Consider the following 16,949-nt stretch of genomic DNA (forward strand, 5'->3'; position numbering starts at 1 on the left):
AATAACAATAATTAGCTCTCATATAGCTCTTTTCATCTGTAAATCTTAAAGCATTTTCCAAATTAGGTAAGTATCAGTATCCCAATCTGTAAAATAGGGATAATGATACTTACCTAATTTGTGAAGCATAATACAGGGATGTGAAGGGATTTGCCCAAGGTCATCCAACAGGCCAATGACAGCTGGAAGTAGAACCCCGATCTTCTCACCATCTAGTGGACCATCCGTGAGACTACATCCATGAAAATGAGTATTTGGGTTTTTGATTCTCTATTTCCTGTGAGGAGCTTAGACAAATGAGAGGCAGATTTACCCCCACCCGTCCCCCAAATACACGTTCCCATTTATAAACTTTGAGTACTGTGGACATTGGGATTTTCAGATGAGCTTTTGAGATTTTCTGAGTAGTGATGTGGTTCTGTAATGATCCAATGCCTCAACCATCAACATTTGTCCAAGTAAATAGGGCTTTTTATATTTAACAGAAAGAATGTGGTGACTGTCAGGGTTTAAACTGAGTCAAACATATTTTATCACTTACCATACTCTTCTTGTCCGCTTTTTGAATCGTGTATCCAGTAATGGCAGCGTTACCATCATCTTTTGGCGGCTTCCATTCTAAAGCAACATTCTCTCCCCAAACATCCTCAATTGTTACAACATGTGGTGGGCCAGGGCGATCTGTAATAATGATATGCCACTGTCATCTTTCCATTACGCTTGCTCTCTGATTCTTTCTCTCTTAGATATATATCTTACACACACAAAAAAGAAAATGTTAAAGGGCGGCTGCAAAGTCAAGCACTCAAAAGTTAGGAAATGCCAGAATTAAAGTAGCCTGCGCAACCTGAATTTGACTCCATTGTGCCTATACATTATGATACAGTCTTTAGTTTCACGATCACACACTATTTTGGCAAAGTTAAAAGTGAAAACATGATCTTATAATAGAAAGTCTCGACCTTAAATACGGGCTGTGTTACCAGCTTCACCTATAAGATATACAGTATGAGATTTCCTTGGTATGTCTCTTTTTTTCCATCATAAGGCTTTTAACACTGGTGGTCTCTTCCAAGTCATGTTTGTGAGAAACTAACTCTTGCTACAATAGAGCTGTATCAGATCTGACCAAGTGCCACCTTAACTGTAAAATGCTTCAATGATTCTGACAAATACAGAATATAAAAACCCATTACAAAGAGTGAAGTAGTGTAGGATTCTAGGGTGGGACCATAATGTTCTGACCGGCTACTGACGTTTTGGAAAGGGGTCCCCAATTATGCTTGCTGAGAACCTGGCTCAGAACTTCTGGCTAAGTGAACTCCTGTAGAGCGGTACCATTGTAGAAGAGGCTCTCACTAGAAATCTCATGTTTTGCAGCACTCTGGTGATATGTTTTTGGAGTCTGCTTTGCCAAAATGCATTATTTGTTTTTTTTAAACATACCAACGATTTGAATGTCTATTGTAGCTTTGTCCATCAAGTTTTCTACTTTCACTTTCAGATCGTATTTTCCAGAGTGGCTCCTCTCTGCCTTTCGGATAAAGATGATAGTATCATTTTCACTGTTGCGGATGTTAATTTGATTCTTGTCTACGGAAGCACCATTTTTCTTCCAAGATACCTTTGGCCTTGGTCTTCCCTGTAAAAAGCCATGGAACAACGTAAGTATGCTTTTTGGAAGGAGAGAGAAGGGTTAGGCTGTCGCAAAGACAAAATAAAAGTCTTCTTGAATCAGAATGGTGGAAACTCTTTAAAGAAAAAGCAGATAATTCAAAACACAAGGCAATTCAGAGGCAGTCAGTTGTTCTTATATTTGTTTTTCTTCTGAACTTAATGGGCAACATTGTTTTGTTTTCAGTGGTTCTCAGAAGCAGATGCCCAAAAAGAATCACAGTGCGATGTCAATAGACGCTAATTTGTTTATCATGCAGTGTCACTAGGAGTTTGTCCTTATAGAAATAAGAATTTCAGGGTGCTGTCCAAATATATTAACCTCAGTCTTGTCAAATTATTTTGGCTCAGTGTATGCACCACACTGTAGTACTTTTAATTTACCAGGAGTAGCATTTCCTATAGCATATATTGTGCCAAGCATCTGTGTATGTGAACAAAGGAAGAAGAGGGCATAAGGTCTGGACACAGTAGGGGTTCTTGATTCAGCAAAGCAAAGACTCTGCAGACAAGTGTTACTGGAAGTGCTAGCCTCTGCACAGGGTGTCGGGATGAGGTCAGGCTACGGCTCTGTCTCTAGCCAGCAGAGCAAACTAGCTGGAATAGAAAGCGCGTGTTGCATCCTTGGAAGCGGTGATGCAACAGCTGTGCTCCTCAGGCGCTCTATGAGCACTGTTGCACAAAGTTTCTGCTGGATTGGTCCACACCACGCCCAAAACAAGATAGTGAATAAATGTCACATTCCAGCCCTAGAAACCATATCTAATCATTGTCTATTGCAACCACTGTGTGCTGTGCTAGTGATTATCTTGTGTGTAATGACAGGTCTATGTTGAAGACTTATGGGTATTCGGTGGACCACAACAGACAATAGATCAGCCACTGTTTACTAATTAGAAAAATTCAGTCTTTGGTTGAGCACAGTCTGATTTCAGAAGGCACAGAAAAAGCTATCTACAGGTGCCCTGACTGTTGAGGTAGTTCCATTTCTGCATAAATTAACTACAGGCCCCATCACAGTTGTATAACATGCAGTTTTAACAATGGCAATGTGGGAAAAATAAGTATTGGTAATTGTGTCTTTATTTCTTACGTGGAAAGGAATAACAAGATTCACAGCTTCTCCAACCCTTCGAATGTAGGTTTGTTTTAAGTGTCTTGGTAGACGAATCTTCGGAGGTTCTAAAATAAAGAGATCAAAAGCATGTGTTTGATTTTTGTTTTTAACTGTGGCTTTGAAATTAACAATCCAATAGAACGTCAGAGTTACAAACACCAGAGTTACAAACTGACTGGTCAGTCATATACCTCATTGGGAACTGGAAGTGTGCAATCAGGCAGCAGCAGAGACACAAACAAAACAAACAAAAAAAGAAAATACAGTACAATGCTGTGTTAAATGTAAACACTAAAAGAAAAGGGAAAGTTTAAAACAAATTTGACCACGGAAGGAAACCGTTTCTGTGATGTTTAATTTAAATGAAGATGGTTAAAAGCAGCATTTTTCTTCTGCATAGTAAAGTTTCAAAGCTGTATTAAGTCAATGTTCAGTTAGAAACTTTTGAAAGAACAGTCAATGTTTTGTTCAGAGTTACGAACATTTCAGATTTACGAACAACTTCCCTTCCCCAGGTGTTTGTAACTCCGAGGTTCTACTGTATTGGTGAGCACCATTAGCAGGCATTAGAATCTGTGGCCTTACATATTTCCAAAGTGAGAAGTGAACTGTATGCCTCCATTTTTGGGTTCCTAATTTAGATACCTTAAAGGGGCCTTATTGTTTAGAAAGTGCTGAGTGCCCTGATAGGCCAATGGACAGGTCAGTGATGGACACCAATAGCAACACCATAGTTTAGCTGTTGCACACGTATGTCTTCAATTTATAGGCTTCTTACAGAGTTTTCAAAAGCTTATGTGGCAGAAAAGGTTGGAACTCTTTGCAGTAAATTTACATTGTGCATGTTAAAAACAAAATTATCAAACTGCACACAAAGATGAAGGGCCAGATCCTGCTCATGCTAAAGCCTCTCTGTGCTATTCCAGTGGGACAGAAGGTCTTTAAAACTGCCCTGAATGGCCAGCAGAGGACTCTCCCAGCATAGGAGAGGGCCGTGGGCATGTGTCAAATGTCCAGAGTGCTGCTGCACTTTCATGCTCCCTATTGGATGTATCGGCCCCTGAGGCTACTCTAATTTATGCAAGGCCAAACCAGCCCCATGGGTTGGAGGATTGCAAAGGCAATGTACAACTAACTACCTTTAATCCCTGCTGGGTACCAGGATATTGGTGTAAATAACTTCCCCTGGTGCCAGGGCAGTTGTACAGATCCAGTGGTGGACAACAAAGTGTGTGTGAGCTGATGGTCAAATTCAACTATATTACTAGCTCTCAGATTTCAAATCCTGCCCATGTGATCACTAGTCAGCAGCATAAGAAGAGAATGAGACTGCGTGTAAGTATAACCATGTCTCTTCCTGTTACTTTTCCTTCTACTTTTAGAGATGATAAAAAAGCAAACAGAAATGATAGCTGTGGCCTTCTGTCACCGCTGTGCCTGCAGCTTGTTCTATCACAGTGTTGCCAATTCTTGCAATTTTATCATGGGTCATCAGATTTTGGATGCTGTTTATTATTTATTTTAAGTCCCAGCTCCTGGAGTCATATGAATACATGAGAACCTCAGTTTTCATTAACACACAAAAAAGCAAGCTTCTAACCCTCTTAGTTGTGAAAACATGAGTATATAGGGATTTTTAAAAAAAGAAACAAAAAGCTGGCGGCAAATAAAAACAACCCAAAATGTATTATTTCTAAGGCAATCTTGTCATTTTTGAATGCTTGGAATTTGCAGTGTTGGTTGGCATGGCTTCAGCATGTGACTATATGGCAGTGCTTCTGCAGTCTCCAATGGCAGGTGCTAGTTGTTACCTGTCAGCTCTGTGTTCTTGGGGAACCAGGGCACAGTACCCAGCCTGTCTGACTCACGAAGAACCCCGCCCCCAGCCTCAGCTTGAACCAGAACTGATCAGAAGAAAGACTGACAAAAAGCAATGAAAAAGGAGAGGGAGACACACCTAAACCCCTCCAGACAAGGGTGACAGGATTAAGGTAACTCCCCGAGCCTCATTTGCATTGAAGATGCAACAAGGAGGCATCTCAATTAGCATACAGAATGAAGAACAGAGATTCCAAGGCACGGACCGCACTGGGACCAGACAAGCAGGGAAGCACTGCATGATGGGGGTTTCTGCTCCAGATGATAATGAACCCACACCTGCACACACCCAGCTCAGCAGTTATCAGACCAATTCTAGTCATAGATCCTTTATTATTATCCAAAACACTGAATCTGCCTGATTGCATTGTGAGCTCCCTTGAAATAACATTGCCCATAGCCAGGAATGATCAGTTCCTATTGTCCAGCCTAAACAAAACGACTCTAGTATACTCCCTTGAGTCATCGTTTACCAATAAAGGAATCTAGTGTTCTCCCTTGCACCATTGTTGTTTCCCGACAAAAAACCCTATCCAAGTTCAAAACTCTGTTCTGATGCCTGCATCCAAAAGCTGCATCAGTTCCACTGGGACTTCACCTTTTCCTGATTGATTGTGTGGGAGGCTCTGTCTCCAGCACTCCAGACCGTAGGTATAACTTTCTAAACCTGACTTGTAATCAAACTTGGTCTAGATTTCCTCAATACCCCAATTTGAAACTGTGTAATATCGTAACTGTTTTGTTTATTGGTCTTTCCTTGTATGGCTATTACTCTACATACCTAGCAATAAAATAACTTGTATAATCAGGCTGGTTGCCAGACTCTCTCCAAACTTCATTTACTCCTTCGTATTCTCTGCTTCCCTATCTTGCTCTGCAACAATGCTTCTTTTACCTAAGCCAAAGCTCCCTGTAATGCCCAAAAATCCTGTGGGGTTTGCTCATTAATGGGGTTACTACCAGAATAATTGTAGAGTGAAAGTGGGGATAGTGACGTGCTGAACCTGTGGCATATAAGGGTGGCAGGTTGAAAGTACTGCTCTGCCCAGCCTGTAGCAGTTGGAAAGTGCTGTTTGACCCAGCCTGCTCAGATGTGCTCCATTCCAGTGTGGTGCCAGTGGCATATAAAGTGGCAGCTTGGAGGTGCTGTTAAACCCAGCTTGCTGAGTCCAGGGACATATATGGGGTCAGCCTGAAAGTGTTAATAGATCCGGTCCGCTCTGTTAATCTGTGAATGTGTGGTGTATATGTGGGTGTTGGTTTGAGTCTGGGACTGGAGAAACCCAGCCCTGGAAAACTTAGGTCCTGCAGGGTAGCTCCATTGGGAGGGGACTTGCAGAAGGGAGAAGTAAAGCTCCATATGAAAACACAAGTGACACAAGCAGTACATTAATAGAATTACAAGCCCCCCCACCCCCCAAGGAAAGTAACCCTAATAAATGAGCATACCCCAAGGTGATAGGCAAATCTAGTAACATAATCATAAGAAAGAGGAAGCATAAAAGCTGAAAGTGTGTGTATAGGTGAGAGAAGAGAGAAACAGTGGTGTACCTTACCTATCACTTCCTTGACTAAAATAGGTTGTGGGTGCAATCTAGGTTCACTGGGACCAGCGGCGTTCACAGCTTTTACCCTCACGAAAATTCTGGAACCAGTTGGCAGGTTAGGGATGGTGTACTTTGTTTTGTCTGTCAGCTCTGGGTTAGCCACGATCCATTCTTCCGCTGGTTTAGGAAAAAGAAAAGAAGTCAGGAAATTAAGGAATTATATATGTAATCACTGCGCCAGCAAGAAAACTTATGGTATAGTGAACACCTGCACAGAGACGGTTGTTGATTAACTATTTTATTTCTCTACAACACTACTATATGACACTTGATTTGGATTAACACAGAGATAATAAGTAGGGAAATGTTGCTAAGGATAATCAGCATTGTCTTTTTAAAAAAATTAAAAAGTGAATACATGTGAACAGTGTTTACAGAATATAGTTCTAGAAATCCATTCAAAGTCTCTTGATAGAAAACAAGGGCAGATAGAGTGTGATTTTCAAACGCACCCAGCTTTGGGCCTAACTCCGCTTCTATTTAAGTCAATGGGAATTTTACCATTGATTTCATGGGGAGCACAGTTAAGCCAGAATTGAGCATTTTTAAAAATCCCACCTATGGTGTATAGATGATAGTAGCACACGATTAGCTATTTATGAAGTGTCAGTTTTCCTATGGATCTTGTTGCCTTTGGGAGACAACATGGTACATGGGCGGGGCCTAGGATTGGCAATCTGGAGACCTGAATTCTAGCCCCCCAGATCTGCCACTGATTTAGCCGTAGGCAGGTCACCAAAGCGCTCTGTACCTCTGTCTGCCCATTTGTAAAATGGGGTTAGTGATATTTACCTACAATTGTAGAGTGTTCTGAGGTCTAAAAGCATGTACAAAAGTGCTTTTTACAGGCTAATTTTTTTTACCTTGTTAGCTCTAATTCTAATTAATGAAGTATTTGTTATTTAGCTATTTCAGAATTTGAACAAATAGAACTGCCAGGAAAAACAGAACCTCTGCTTGTCACTTTACGATAAAAGGATAAGACTGATCAGAATTCTTCAAATGATTCCAGTGTTTATGATTTTTTCATTTTGCTGTAATATAGGTCACCTATAATTCATGGATCCATTGCAAAAATTCATATTTTTAGAAAAGCCCTGGTTAGAAATGGCACAGTTTTCCCATCTCCCCCTCCTGCCCTCCAAATTTGGATCACTTTAAGACATTCAGAGTCAGATTTCTATAGCAACAAGTCAGAAGTTTAACTTCTCTTATAAAGAAAAAAAACCACACCACTGTGGTATTGGCCCTCAAGACTAGTTACACTGTTGTAAGATGTAGTGTGCTGAAGAATATTGTGATGCACTTTTATAAGGATGGGACCCACTCTTAGGAAGCGATTAAACACAGTTCTGTTTAAAACCTTTTCTTACAATTAACACAAGAGGATTGGGATCAGAGATTCAGTTTCTTGATCCTTTCCCCATCATCTGAATGCTCCTAGATCTTTCTGTGGGTAAGTAAAGCTACAGGTTCTGAAGGTTAATGACCGCCCCAAAGTCAGTTAAGCTCTCAGAAATCTGTCTTGATATGGGTAAGAAAGTTTTATAACTTTCATTGAATACTGTACCTTCCAGGTTATAAGTTGCCTCCACCAATTCATCACACAGATCTGCCGATATACCTTGTGAGAGTCCATCATTAAAATTAATCAGACACCCACTTTCACACAGGAGTATTGTCAGTGGTTAGCATTCCCTGTTAGTAATTATGCATAGATATGTACTGCTCCCTGAAGATTCAGAGGAACCTGTGGGGTGCTCAGGGAGTTTGCAGGCAAAGTGCATCAGGGAGGAGGGTGTCATTCACCAGAATAAAGCTTGTCAGTCGTTACTCTTCCAGGTAAGCAGAGTAGTTTATCTGGTTTCCTCCATGGTTTATTAAGGTCAAGGCTCTATCCAGAAAGTGGGAGGGAAGAATGAAGAAGAAAGACCCGCAATAGACCCAAACAGGATAACTCAACGAAATTTTCATTGTGCTGTCTTCTCTCTGCATCAGGTTCCCATTCTTCTTCATACCACTCTTTTGCTGTCCTCATCTCTATCCCCTGGCCTGTGTGCTTTGTGCCTGAACCTCTCAATGAGCTGGGAAGTGCATCCGGGTATTTAAACCCATCTGCATCAGGGCATTTACCTAGCTTATTTGAGCATCCCTGCAGAAAAACCCATAGTGGCTCCAGAAAGAGCTTTGGTCCCAATAGTGATCAGTTTGTGCTCAGATAGGAACTGAAATGAGGCCTAATCATACTTGGATGAACACCTTGCCCCTCCATTACATGTGAGCTGGCAGAACAGGACCTGTTCTTTGGGCCAGTTGCAGCTTCAAAAGGTGGGTGGGGAGCTACTATTCAGGGTGATTATTGCTGTAGAAATGGCTAATGGGGAACAAGAGATGCTCTTCTGAGCTATTCATAGGGCTTGGGGAGAAGGTGGCAGGTGGGATAGAAGAGATGGATTTTTTGGACTGATCACAGCCACGAAAAGGGGAAAAGAAAGAGAAGAAAGGAGAGTTTGAGAAGAGAACTGGAGCAACAAAGGAAGAAGGAAATATCGTACAAAAGAGGAGGGAATGGAGAGAAAGGGTACTGAGAGGAGAACAAAGAGAATAGAGAGAAGGAATGAAAAAGAGGTTTGAAAGAGGACAAATTTAACTAAGGGGAAAGAAAGAAAGAAGAGTAGCAGAGTGCAGGATTAAAAGTTAATATAAGTGTCACCGGGAGGGGTGGTCCCCCTCTGAGAAGGACCCTGCGGGGGAGCTGGGTCCACCCTGGCTGGTAGAGCCCCAAAGGAAAACCCCTGACTGGAAGCAGATGGGCGGGTTCAGGCCCTCAGAAGCCCCAGGGACACGACCTGACCAGAAGCAGGGGGGGGCGGAGCCAGGCCTTTAAAATACCGGCCTGCGAGCTCAGTCAGGTGGAGATAGAAGGATGCTTCTCTCTTGAGGTGCCCAGCTAAAACCAGGCCAGAGACCCCTGCTGACAGGGCCCACCTGAGCCACCTGCGGCCTGGGAGCCGGAGGAGGGTGGCCCACCTGCGGCCTGGGAGCCGGAGGAGGGCCCACCTGAGCAGTACAAAGCCTGGGACCTGGAGAACCTACCGGCCCTACCTGTGGCCTAGGGGCTGGAGGACCTGGAGGAGCTGCCCTCCAAGGAGGAACCCATGGAATTGCCAGAGCTGCCACCTGTGGATGAGGAGGGCCTCGTAGGACTACCACACCCCAGTGACCCAAAGGAGGCAGGTACCTGGGGGTCTGAGGAGGAAGCAGCCCAGGGGCAGCCATAGACCGTGGCTGAGTCTGGGGCAACCCTGGCAGCATATTGTGGCAGGAGCCCTGCTGACCCTGGGGCAAATGCCTTTTCCCACTGTGAGGGCCCTGGGCTAGGATGCAGTGGAGATGGGTGGGTCTGTGTCTCCCTCCCCCCTTCCCTAGCAACCCTGAGAGAGCCTCACCCTCCATACGGCTCGAGAGAGCGGGCTGCTTATTGGCCAGCCCTGCCTAAAGGGCCGGGCGAAAGATTGCTTGCCTGGGAAGAGGGCTTGAGACTGCTCCCCGGCAGGAAATAGCCAGGAGGGGTGGTTCCCCTCTGAGAATGACCCTGAGGGAGAACCCTGGACGCTGCCCCTCCTGCAGGGGTTCATCCACAAGAAGGTAACCCCTAAGGCTGAATTGCTGTCACGGCCACAGACTCATGAGATCTGTAATTACCACAATTTAAAAAGGCCCATTGTTTTGGAACTGGTGCATGGTGCTGGGTGGATGTGATGGCAAGGATCTGAGCCAGTTTAACTGAGACCCTTGTAAGCTGCCAAGTTGCTAGCTTTCAAAATAGACCTAAATCTAAGTGATTGCACAGGTCTTGTGCTGGAATGAATTTCACCTGTAGAGAGCAGAAGCTCATTAACTAACACTTAGATGACACAAGGAAGTAGATCAGTCCTTATATTACTGAAGTTTAATTCCTCCAGGGATGATGAGATTTCTCTCCCCTCCAAGGATTAAAGAGAGAAAAAGCCCCTCCTCCCACTTTTTAAAGAGAATCAAAGTGGATATTAAAGACTGGCTCAGGGATAGGATCTCCTGTGTTCAGATGTGTTCCCTGTTATTACAGTGCAAGCCCAGTTCCAGATATTCATACTAATGCTCCAATTCTGCAACAGATAAACATGTAGCTGCAACCTTACAGCTGCATGGGGCTCACAGAAGCCAGTGGGTCTCTGAAGGGGTACAGGGATCCATCTGTGTGGGTCCAATTGTAGGATCAGGTCCTAAACTGGGGAAATAAAGGTTTCTGGGCCTGTCATACCTGACACTTGTCTAGATATTTTTATGATTTTTTTCCTCTTCTCTGTATTACCACCCTAAATTTTTTTCCTAAAAAATGTGATTAAATAAACTCTAGTACGGCAAGAAAGAGACAACATACTACTGAAAGGATAAACACGAAGTAGGCTAGACAGGCAGAATAAAACAATAAAAAGAATAACAGATGAAAGATACAGTCATAAAGAAAAGATCTTGAAGTTCAAGAGAATTATTAAACATTATAGAAAAATTAGTCAGAAAGACAACAGACACTGGGAAAGACTGAAGAGAACAGTGTAAGAAAAAGGGATACACAGTGAGTTAAATATCTATTTGTATTTTCTATAAAGCTTGCTTTCTAAATGTTATGATAAAATATATACATAAATAATATTGATTGTGTATATATAAATGTATATGTATATATGTGAGGCATATATAGATATATACAAACACACAAAAATCTATGTAAAATACATTGTAATCATTGTATTTTATCTGAGGTGGGTAACACCAAAATGACAGATTCAACTGTCATTTTGTTGTATCTTCTTATTTGTTAAACCTATCTGAAAGAAAAAAGTAAAGAATTTGCTCTGTTTGACAGGTATACAAGGATCTTTGGTCTGCTGCCACTTTAAATGCATATTTGGAAAATTTCCTCTCTATACTATTGCTGATATTATCACAAATATTATAGTTAGCCTCCTATTTGATTAGTGCTGTTCTGCAGTGAGCTAGAGAATACTGTGACTTTTAGGCTGTATTATATCTCTCTCTTTTTGGCCCGTTCCTTCTATTGACTTCAGTGGGAGCTATGTAGGCAGAGAAGGAATTATATACAGCAGCTTTTAGTTTCATTAAGACATCGCTTGCCTTCTTAGGGCAATGTCTTCCACAGAGGTTATTTATTACTAACATCCATGCCTGTGCATTTGAAATATAATAGGGAAATATGAATGTATCATGTATGTGCTGCATTTGGATCTAGTACTGCATGTTTCCCCTTTCCAGACCTTCCCCCAACTCCCTCCCTCTGTACATGAAGGAAAGCCCTTCTGACCATTCCAGTTATGTTTGCATTTATGTCCGCTGCTCTATGCCTCTGAGCTTCTTCAGTTCTTTCCTGCTCCTTAAGGATTTTCAGCCCAATCCTACAAGGTGCTGAGGCCTTCCTCAAGGGTGCTGACAGTCCTCCACTCCCACTGACTTGAGTGAGATTTAAAGGCACTTAGTACCTTGCAAGATCTAGCTGATTTTCTGCTCTATTTTTTTCCCTGGGATGTTTGAATCCCAAATGGTTGCCTGATGTGGATCAGAATTTCTATCCTGTACATCTCTCGCCTTCAAGCTGATTCCTACAGACAGGACTCATGAAAAAGTCCTGTTGATTTAAATGCCCAAACAGACCTTCATTTGTAGAGGCTAGTGTAATATGGCTATACCAGTACTTAGATTTACAGCATAGTTAACATCACAAGTGGATAAAATGAACCAAACTGCACTACTATTTATCAGAATTTGCATACGTTTCTGGCAGAACCATTTCCCTGGATGTCCCAGATAATTAGCCATCTTGGACTCCCACTATGACTGGAGTTTGCTTATTCCACTGTGTCAAGTTTTGCTTACCCATTCCAGATGTCACCAGCCTTCGTTGCTTTCTGTACCCACACTCCATTTCTATGTCCACTCATAAGAAAGCATCTGCTAAGTATGTAACTGGGAAACATTGAGGTTTTGCTATTTGATAACTTTACACAGTAAAACTGCTGGCTGTATGATACATATTGTTTGCATTTCTCTGTCTCCCGGTATTTTCCTCCGCTCATTTAATTTTCTCTCCCCCTTTTCCACCTTTACACTCCTCTTGCCCTCCTATATGCCTGTGTATCCAAATGAAAAACCCTGTATGTGAATTCTCCCAAATGCGAGGGGCATTCAAAATCCAGATCTGAATTTTGTGGCTTGGACCATTTCTACTTGATATCATACCACATCCACAAGGCTGTCTGCCCTGTGTGTGTGAAATTGATATTTGAGGAAGCCACTATTGACTCCAAACATAGAGAAACCCTTTTGTTAGTATTTTGAACAGGTTTAAGATACCAGATATAGACTCTCCAAACCCCTATATGACTGCACTTAATCCAAAACAAGTCGAAATGTGGTTCTCCAGTTTTCTACATCTGCCAATTAGGAGGATCATTTATCCTGCTTTCCTTTTTCCCATCCATCCAAATATTTGGATGTTTCTGATGTGGCCAGATTACATGCCCTTGGAGAGCAACAGTGCTGTGGAAGCCCCTGCACAATGAACTCTTGCACAGCAACATCGTGCACAGCCCCCAAGCTACTAGACTAACTGGTTGTTGTTTTGAAATGCCAGATCAAATGTAGGATGGACAGGTAGGTGTGCTTTAGCTAGAAAGGAACCTGGATGAAACCTAATAGCTTGAGAATTCTGGCTGGCTAGCTTTTACCTCAAAGCAAGGGCAATCAATTCCCACGGAGAAAAGGTGAGTCATGTCTCATCTATTTTAAGCACCAGGGCATGCCATAGTTGTCACTTACTTCCTTCAAAGCAGTACTCTATAACATAGCCGTCTAAACCTGCTGCTCCAATGTGGTCTGGTGGCCGCCATTTCATTGTAACAGTGGTATCGGTTACTCCATCAACTACCAGGAGAGTTGGTGGACTGGTGACAGCTAAAAATAAAGAAAACAATTGTATTAGCATTGAAGTTTGCACTTCTGATATACAGTAAGTGGGAATCTTCTGATTGCTCCCTGAAGTTGCAAGCAGGCCACAGATTCTAGGGCATAGATACTGGAGAGTTTAAGGCTTTATTTCTCACCTTTGTGAAAGAGGTATGCATTTTATTCTGTCCCATTAAAAATGAAAATACACCAGCTCAGTTAATAGAATACTGGCCCTCCAGGAAAGGCTCCCGGAACTTCCATCTAACAGGCTCTGCAGTACTGATCTATTTGGGTAGATGAGAAGATCCTCAGACCACAGTATTCTTACTCTCAGAAGAGAAGAGGACACTACTGCAGCAGCATTCTCTCCCTACTGCTCCTTAGGATTATCAGTGTCCTCCATAAAAGGCAGCAAACCGCTATTGAAACTATGGATTCAGGCACCATGTGTACGATAGGGAAACTGTGTTTATCAGAATCATTTAAAAACATGTTTCTTTCCACAAAGGTGTCAGCGTGGCTTTCTACGCTGGGCTCTAACCAGGTTAGGCTATACGAGGGTCCTGGTCCCTGACTAGGGCTTTTATATGCTATGATAATACAAATAATAAATAGTAGGGTATGCTAAACTATTTACAGTGTGGTTACTTCACACTTGCTAAGAAAAGATGTTGAAACCATGTTAGCCCTTCTTGGGAAAGAAATCTATTTTCACTAACATGGTGTGGTAAATGGAGCATAGAGCTGGAATCCAGCACCTCCTTAAATCTTAATCCTACCTCTGCTACCTAACTGACTGTGTGATCTTGGCTAAGTAACTTAACTACTTTGCCCCAATTTTGCCATCTGTAGAATGGAGTTAATACCTGTCAAATTACAACTGTGTTGTGAGATAAATTAATGTTTGCACAGTTTTTTGAAACTGCAAAGCACTATGCAAGTGCGAAGTGTTATTACTAAAGGGGCAAGCTTGAAAGAAACTCAGTTCTTCATAGGGAGCATGTAGCACATGACACTGAGCCACTCAACATGAAAATATTGACAAAGGATTTTTGGCCACTTTTTTGTTAATTTCCAGTGGTTGGTTGCTTCCAGAATGGGAGATTTTTCTAAAATACACAGGGGAACAAAGACTGTAATTGATCCTATTCTCTCATGAATGCTGGGCATTGTATGCCACTCGTGGCCCTTCTGTGTAAAACATCCCCTTCCTTCATAAAAAGAAGACATTGCAAGCAGAAAGCTAGGATGGTTGGATGTGGCTCTTTAAAATTTTATGCACAAGCCAATTTTTTAAATGTGCAGATATTTCTATATTCTTATTTACTCACCCAAGGGAACAAAAGGCTTTGAGGGCATACTGGGTTTGGAAATTCCCACTGCATTAACAGCAAATACACGGACCTCATAAGCAACACCTTCAATCATCTTCTTTGGTTCAAATGTTGTTTCTTTACACAAGTCAAAATTCAGTCTCATCCACCTGGAGCTTTGTTTCTTTTTCCTTTCAATGAAATAGCCTATTGAACAAACAATTGTGTCAACTTAAATAGCGGACTAGCCAATGACTCAGCATTTGTAAAATCCGATGCAAAGCCAGTATGAATGCCATCTTTTTGGTTGGCCAGTATCCCTTTTCTGGATACAATTCTACATTCCCTTCTGACCCTTGGATAACTAAGGGAGTTTTGCCAAAAGTTGCAAGTTAGGCTTTCTCCTCCACTTACAACCATTTTAAAATGTAATTTTGTAACATTACAGTATTTAGCCCAGTGTGATTAATCGCCCAGATCTACCAGCTTCTGAGCATCTCTGATGCCCATTTATTGTCGTACATTAGACACGAAGCTGTTCCCTAAGTCTGTGCTAATTCACAAAAAGAACAAAGTTTCAAAGTTTGGTGGTTTCTGATAATATGCAAACTGCCCACCCAACTCAGTCCTGTAAGAATAGTGGTAATTTAATAACATTACAAGATGGTGAGGACAGTCTTCAAGGATCAAAAGATCTGTAACCCAGATATCTAAGAAGAAAACACCTCTTATGGAATTTAGCAGCAGGGATGATGCTCTTGCTGTTGATTTCCAAGAGTTGAACTTTCCAGGACCACAGGTTGAGCTTTTTCAGTACAGGGTCCAGTTGTTTGGCGTTCACTTTCTTTGGCCATACTATGATACGACCAAACAAAGGAAATGCACTTACCTAAGATAGGGGACCCTCCATCATAGGCTGGAGGTTCCCAGTTCATAACACACCAGTCTTCTCCCACCTCAGTCACGTTTGGTGCAGGAGGAGGGTCAGGAACATCTGTTGCAAACAATAAAAATCTTTTAATTAGGAGAAAATGAAGCTTTAAAAAGATTTTTCTAAAATGAAATAAAAGCAGACACAGAATGCTGTCAAATGAACAAAATAAAAGTAACCATTCTTAACCTAGACTTTACCATGACCGCAAAACTAGGAGCAGTTTTCAAAGGTAGAATAAACGTGTAACAATAATCAAGTCTGAAGGTCAAGAAGGCATAGTTACTGTGACTAGATACATGGTGGGAAGAAAACTTCAGAATATGCTGGAGATAAAAATCCTGTCCTGACCACTATAGAAATGTGGGCTTCAATGTTCAACTCAAGAGGTCAAAAATGGCTCCCGCTTTGTGAACTCTTTTGACTGACTAATTTGGAGCAAACCTCTTTTATAGAGAGGAAGGATGATCTTGTGGCTAGGGTACTATACTATGGCTTATCAGACCCCAGTTCAATTCCCACAGGCTTTCTGTGTGAACTTGGGCATGTCACTTAGTTTTTCTGTGCCTCAATTCCCTCTCTGTAAAATGGGGCTAAAAGCACTGCTGTATCTCACAGGGGCGTTGTGAAGATAAACACAGCAAAGACTGTGAGATGTGTGCCAAAACACTATGGAAATGGGAGCCTCGTAAGTTCCTTAAAGAGCTTAGGCAGATCATTAGGGAGGACAGTCACTGCACATAAGCTACTTCTGATGTTTCTCTCACCCTACATGTGATACGTCAATCTTAGGCTGCAAAAAGGGTCCATCTAGAAGGATAGGATCTAGGATGCCAAAAACTGGGGTGGTCACAAAACAGAGGGAGCCCTAGGGCACCATAAGAGATATGAAAGACATGTGGGGAAAAGAAGCTGATTCTAGGCAGGGGGTTTCTTTCACAAGTATTTATTGAAAAAAGAAGTAGATGTGATTAAAATGTGCCAATTTGGTGCTGTGGCCTTGTGCATTAGAATGACTTACCAACCACCTTGATATTGATCTGAGCTGTGTCTTCGCCAGCCTCATTCTTTAGCATTATTCTGTAGACACCCGAGTCGTCCCTCTCAGCTATATCAATTACCAAACAGCTGTTATCCGGATAAGTTTCTGCTCGTATTCTGCCACCTGTCTCCATGATCCACTAGAAATCAAAGTAAGGGGAGGGGAAAAGTAGCATTTTCTGACTTGAGAAATGGATGGAAAAAAATCAGAACCAAAGTACAGTACACTACACTTAAAGGGAAGAAATCTGCAAAACAACTGCAGGAACCATCTTGAACTTTACATTTAAAGCTCAAAGTTTCAGCTACTTACTATACATAAAATGGCAACACAAATAAGGGATGGGTAAATCATGACTGGATCCTTTCAGGGATTCTTAGCC

General features: G+C 42.0%; 1 protein-coding gene across 1 annotated transcript in view; it reads right to left on the minus strand.

The window, feature by feature from the left end:
- The window catches only part of MYBPC1 (myosin binding protein C1), a 61,838-nt gene that overhangs the window by 14,673 nt on the left and 30,216 nt on the right, over positions 1-16,949 (minus strand). Inside the window, exons 17-24 of the mRNA XM_067536112.1 lie at positions 16,547-16,706; positions 15,484-15,588; positions 14,613-14,801; positions 13,153-13,287; positions 6,226-6,393; positions 2,768-2,856; positions 1,447-1,642; positions 542-681 (exon numbers count right to left, since the gene is read on the minus strand). Of these exons, the coding sequence (XP_067392213.1) occupies positions 542-681; positions 1,447-1,642; positions 2,768-2,856; positions 6,226-6,393; positions 13,153-13,287; positions 14,613-14,801; positions 15,484-15,588; positions 16,547-16,706 (1,182 nt within the window). The remainder of the gene's footprint in view (positions 1-541; positions 682-1,446; positions 1,643-2,767; positions 2,857-6,225; positions 6,394-13,152; positions 13,288-14,612; positions 14,802-15,483; positions 15,589-16,546; positions 16,707-16,949) is intronic.

Source organism: Emydura macquarii, unplaced genomic scaffold (assembly GCF_026122565.2).
Source record: "Emydura macquarii macquarii isolate MOO-44397 ecotype Brisbane River unplaced genomic scaffold, CSIRO-AGI_Emac_v2 contig_3530, whole genome shotgun sequence".
NCBI classification, from domain to species: domain Eukaryota; kingdom Metazoa; phylum Chordata; order Testudines; family Chelidae; genus Emydura; species Emydura macquarii.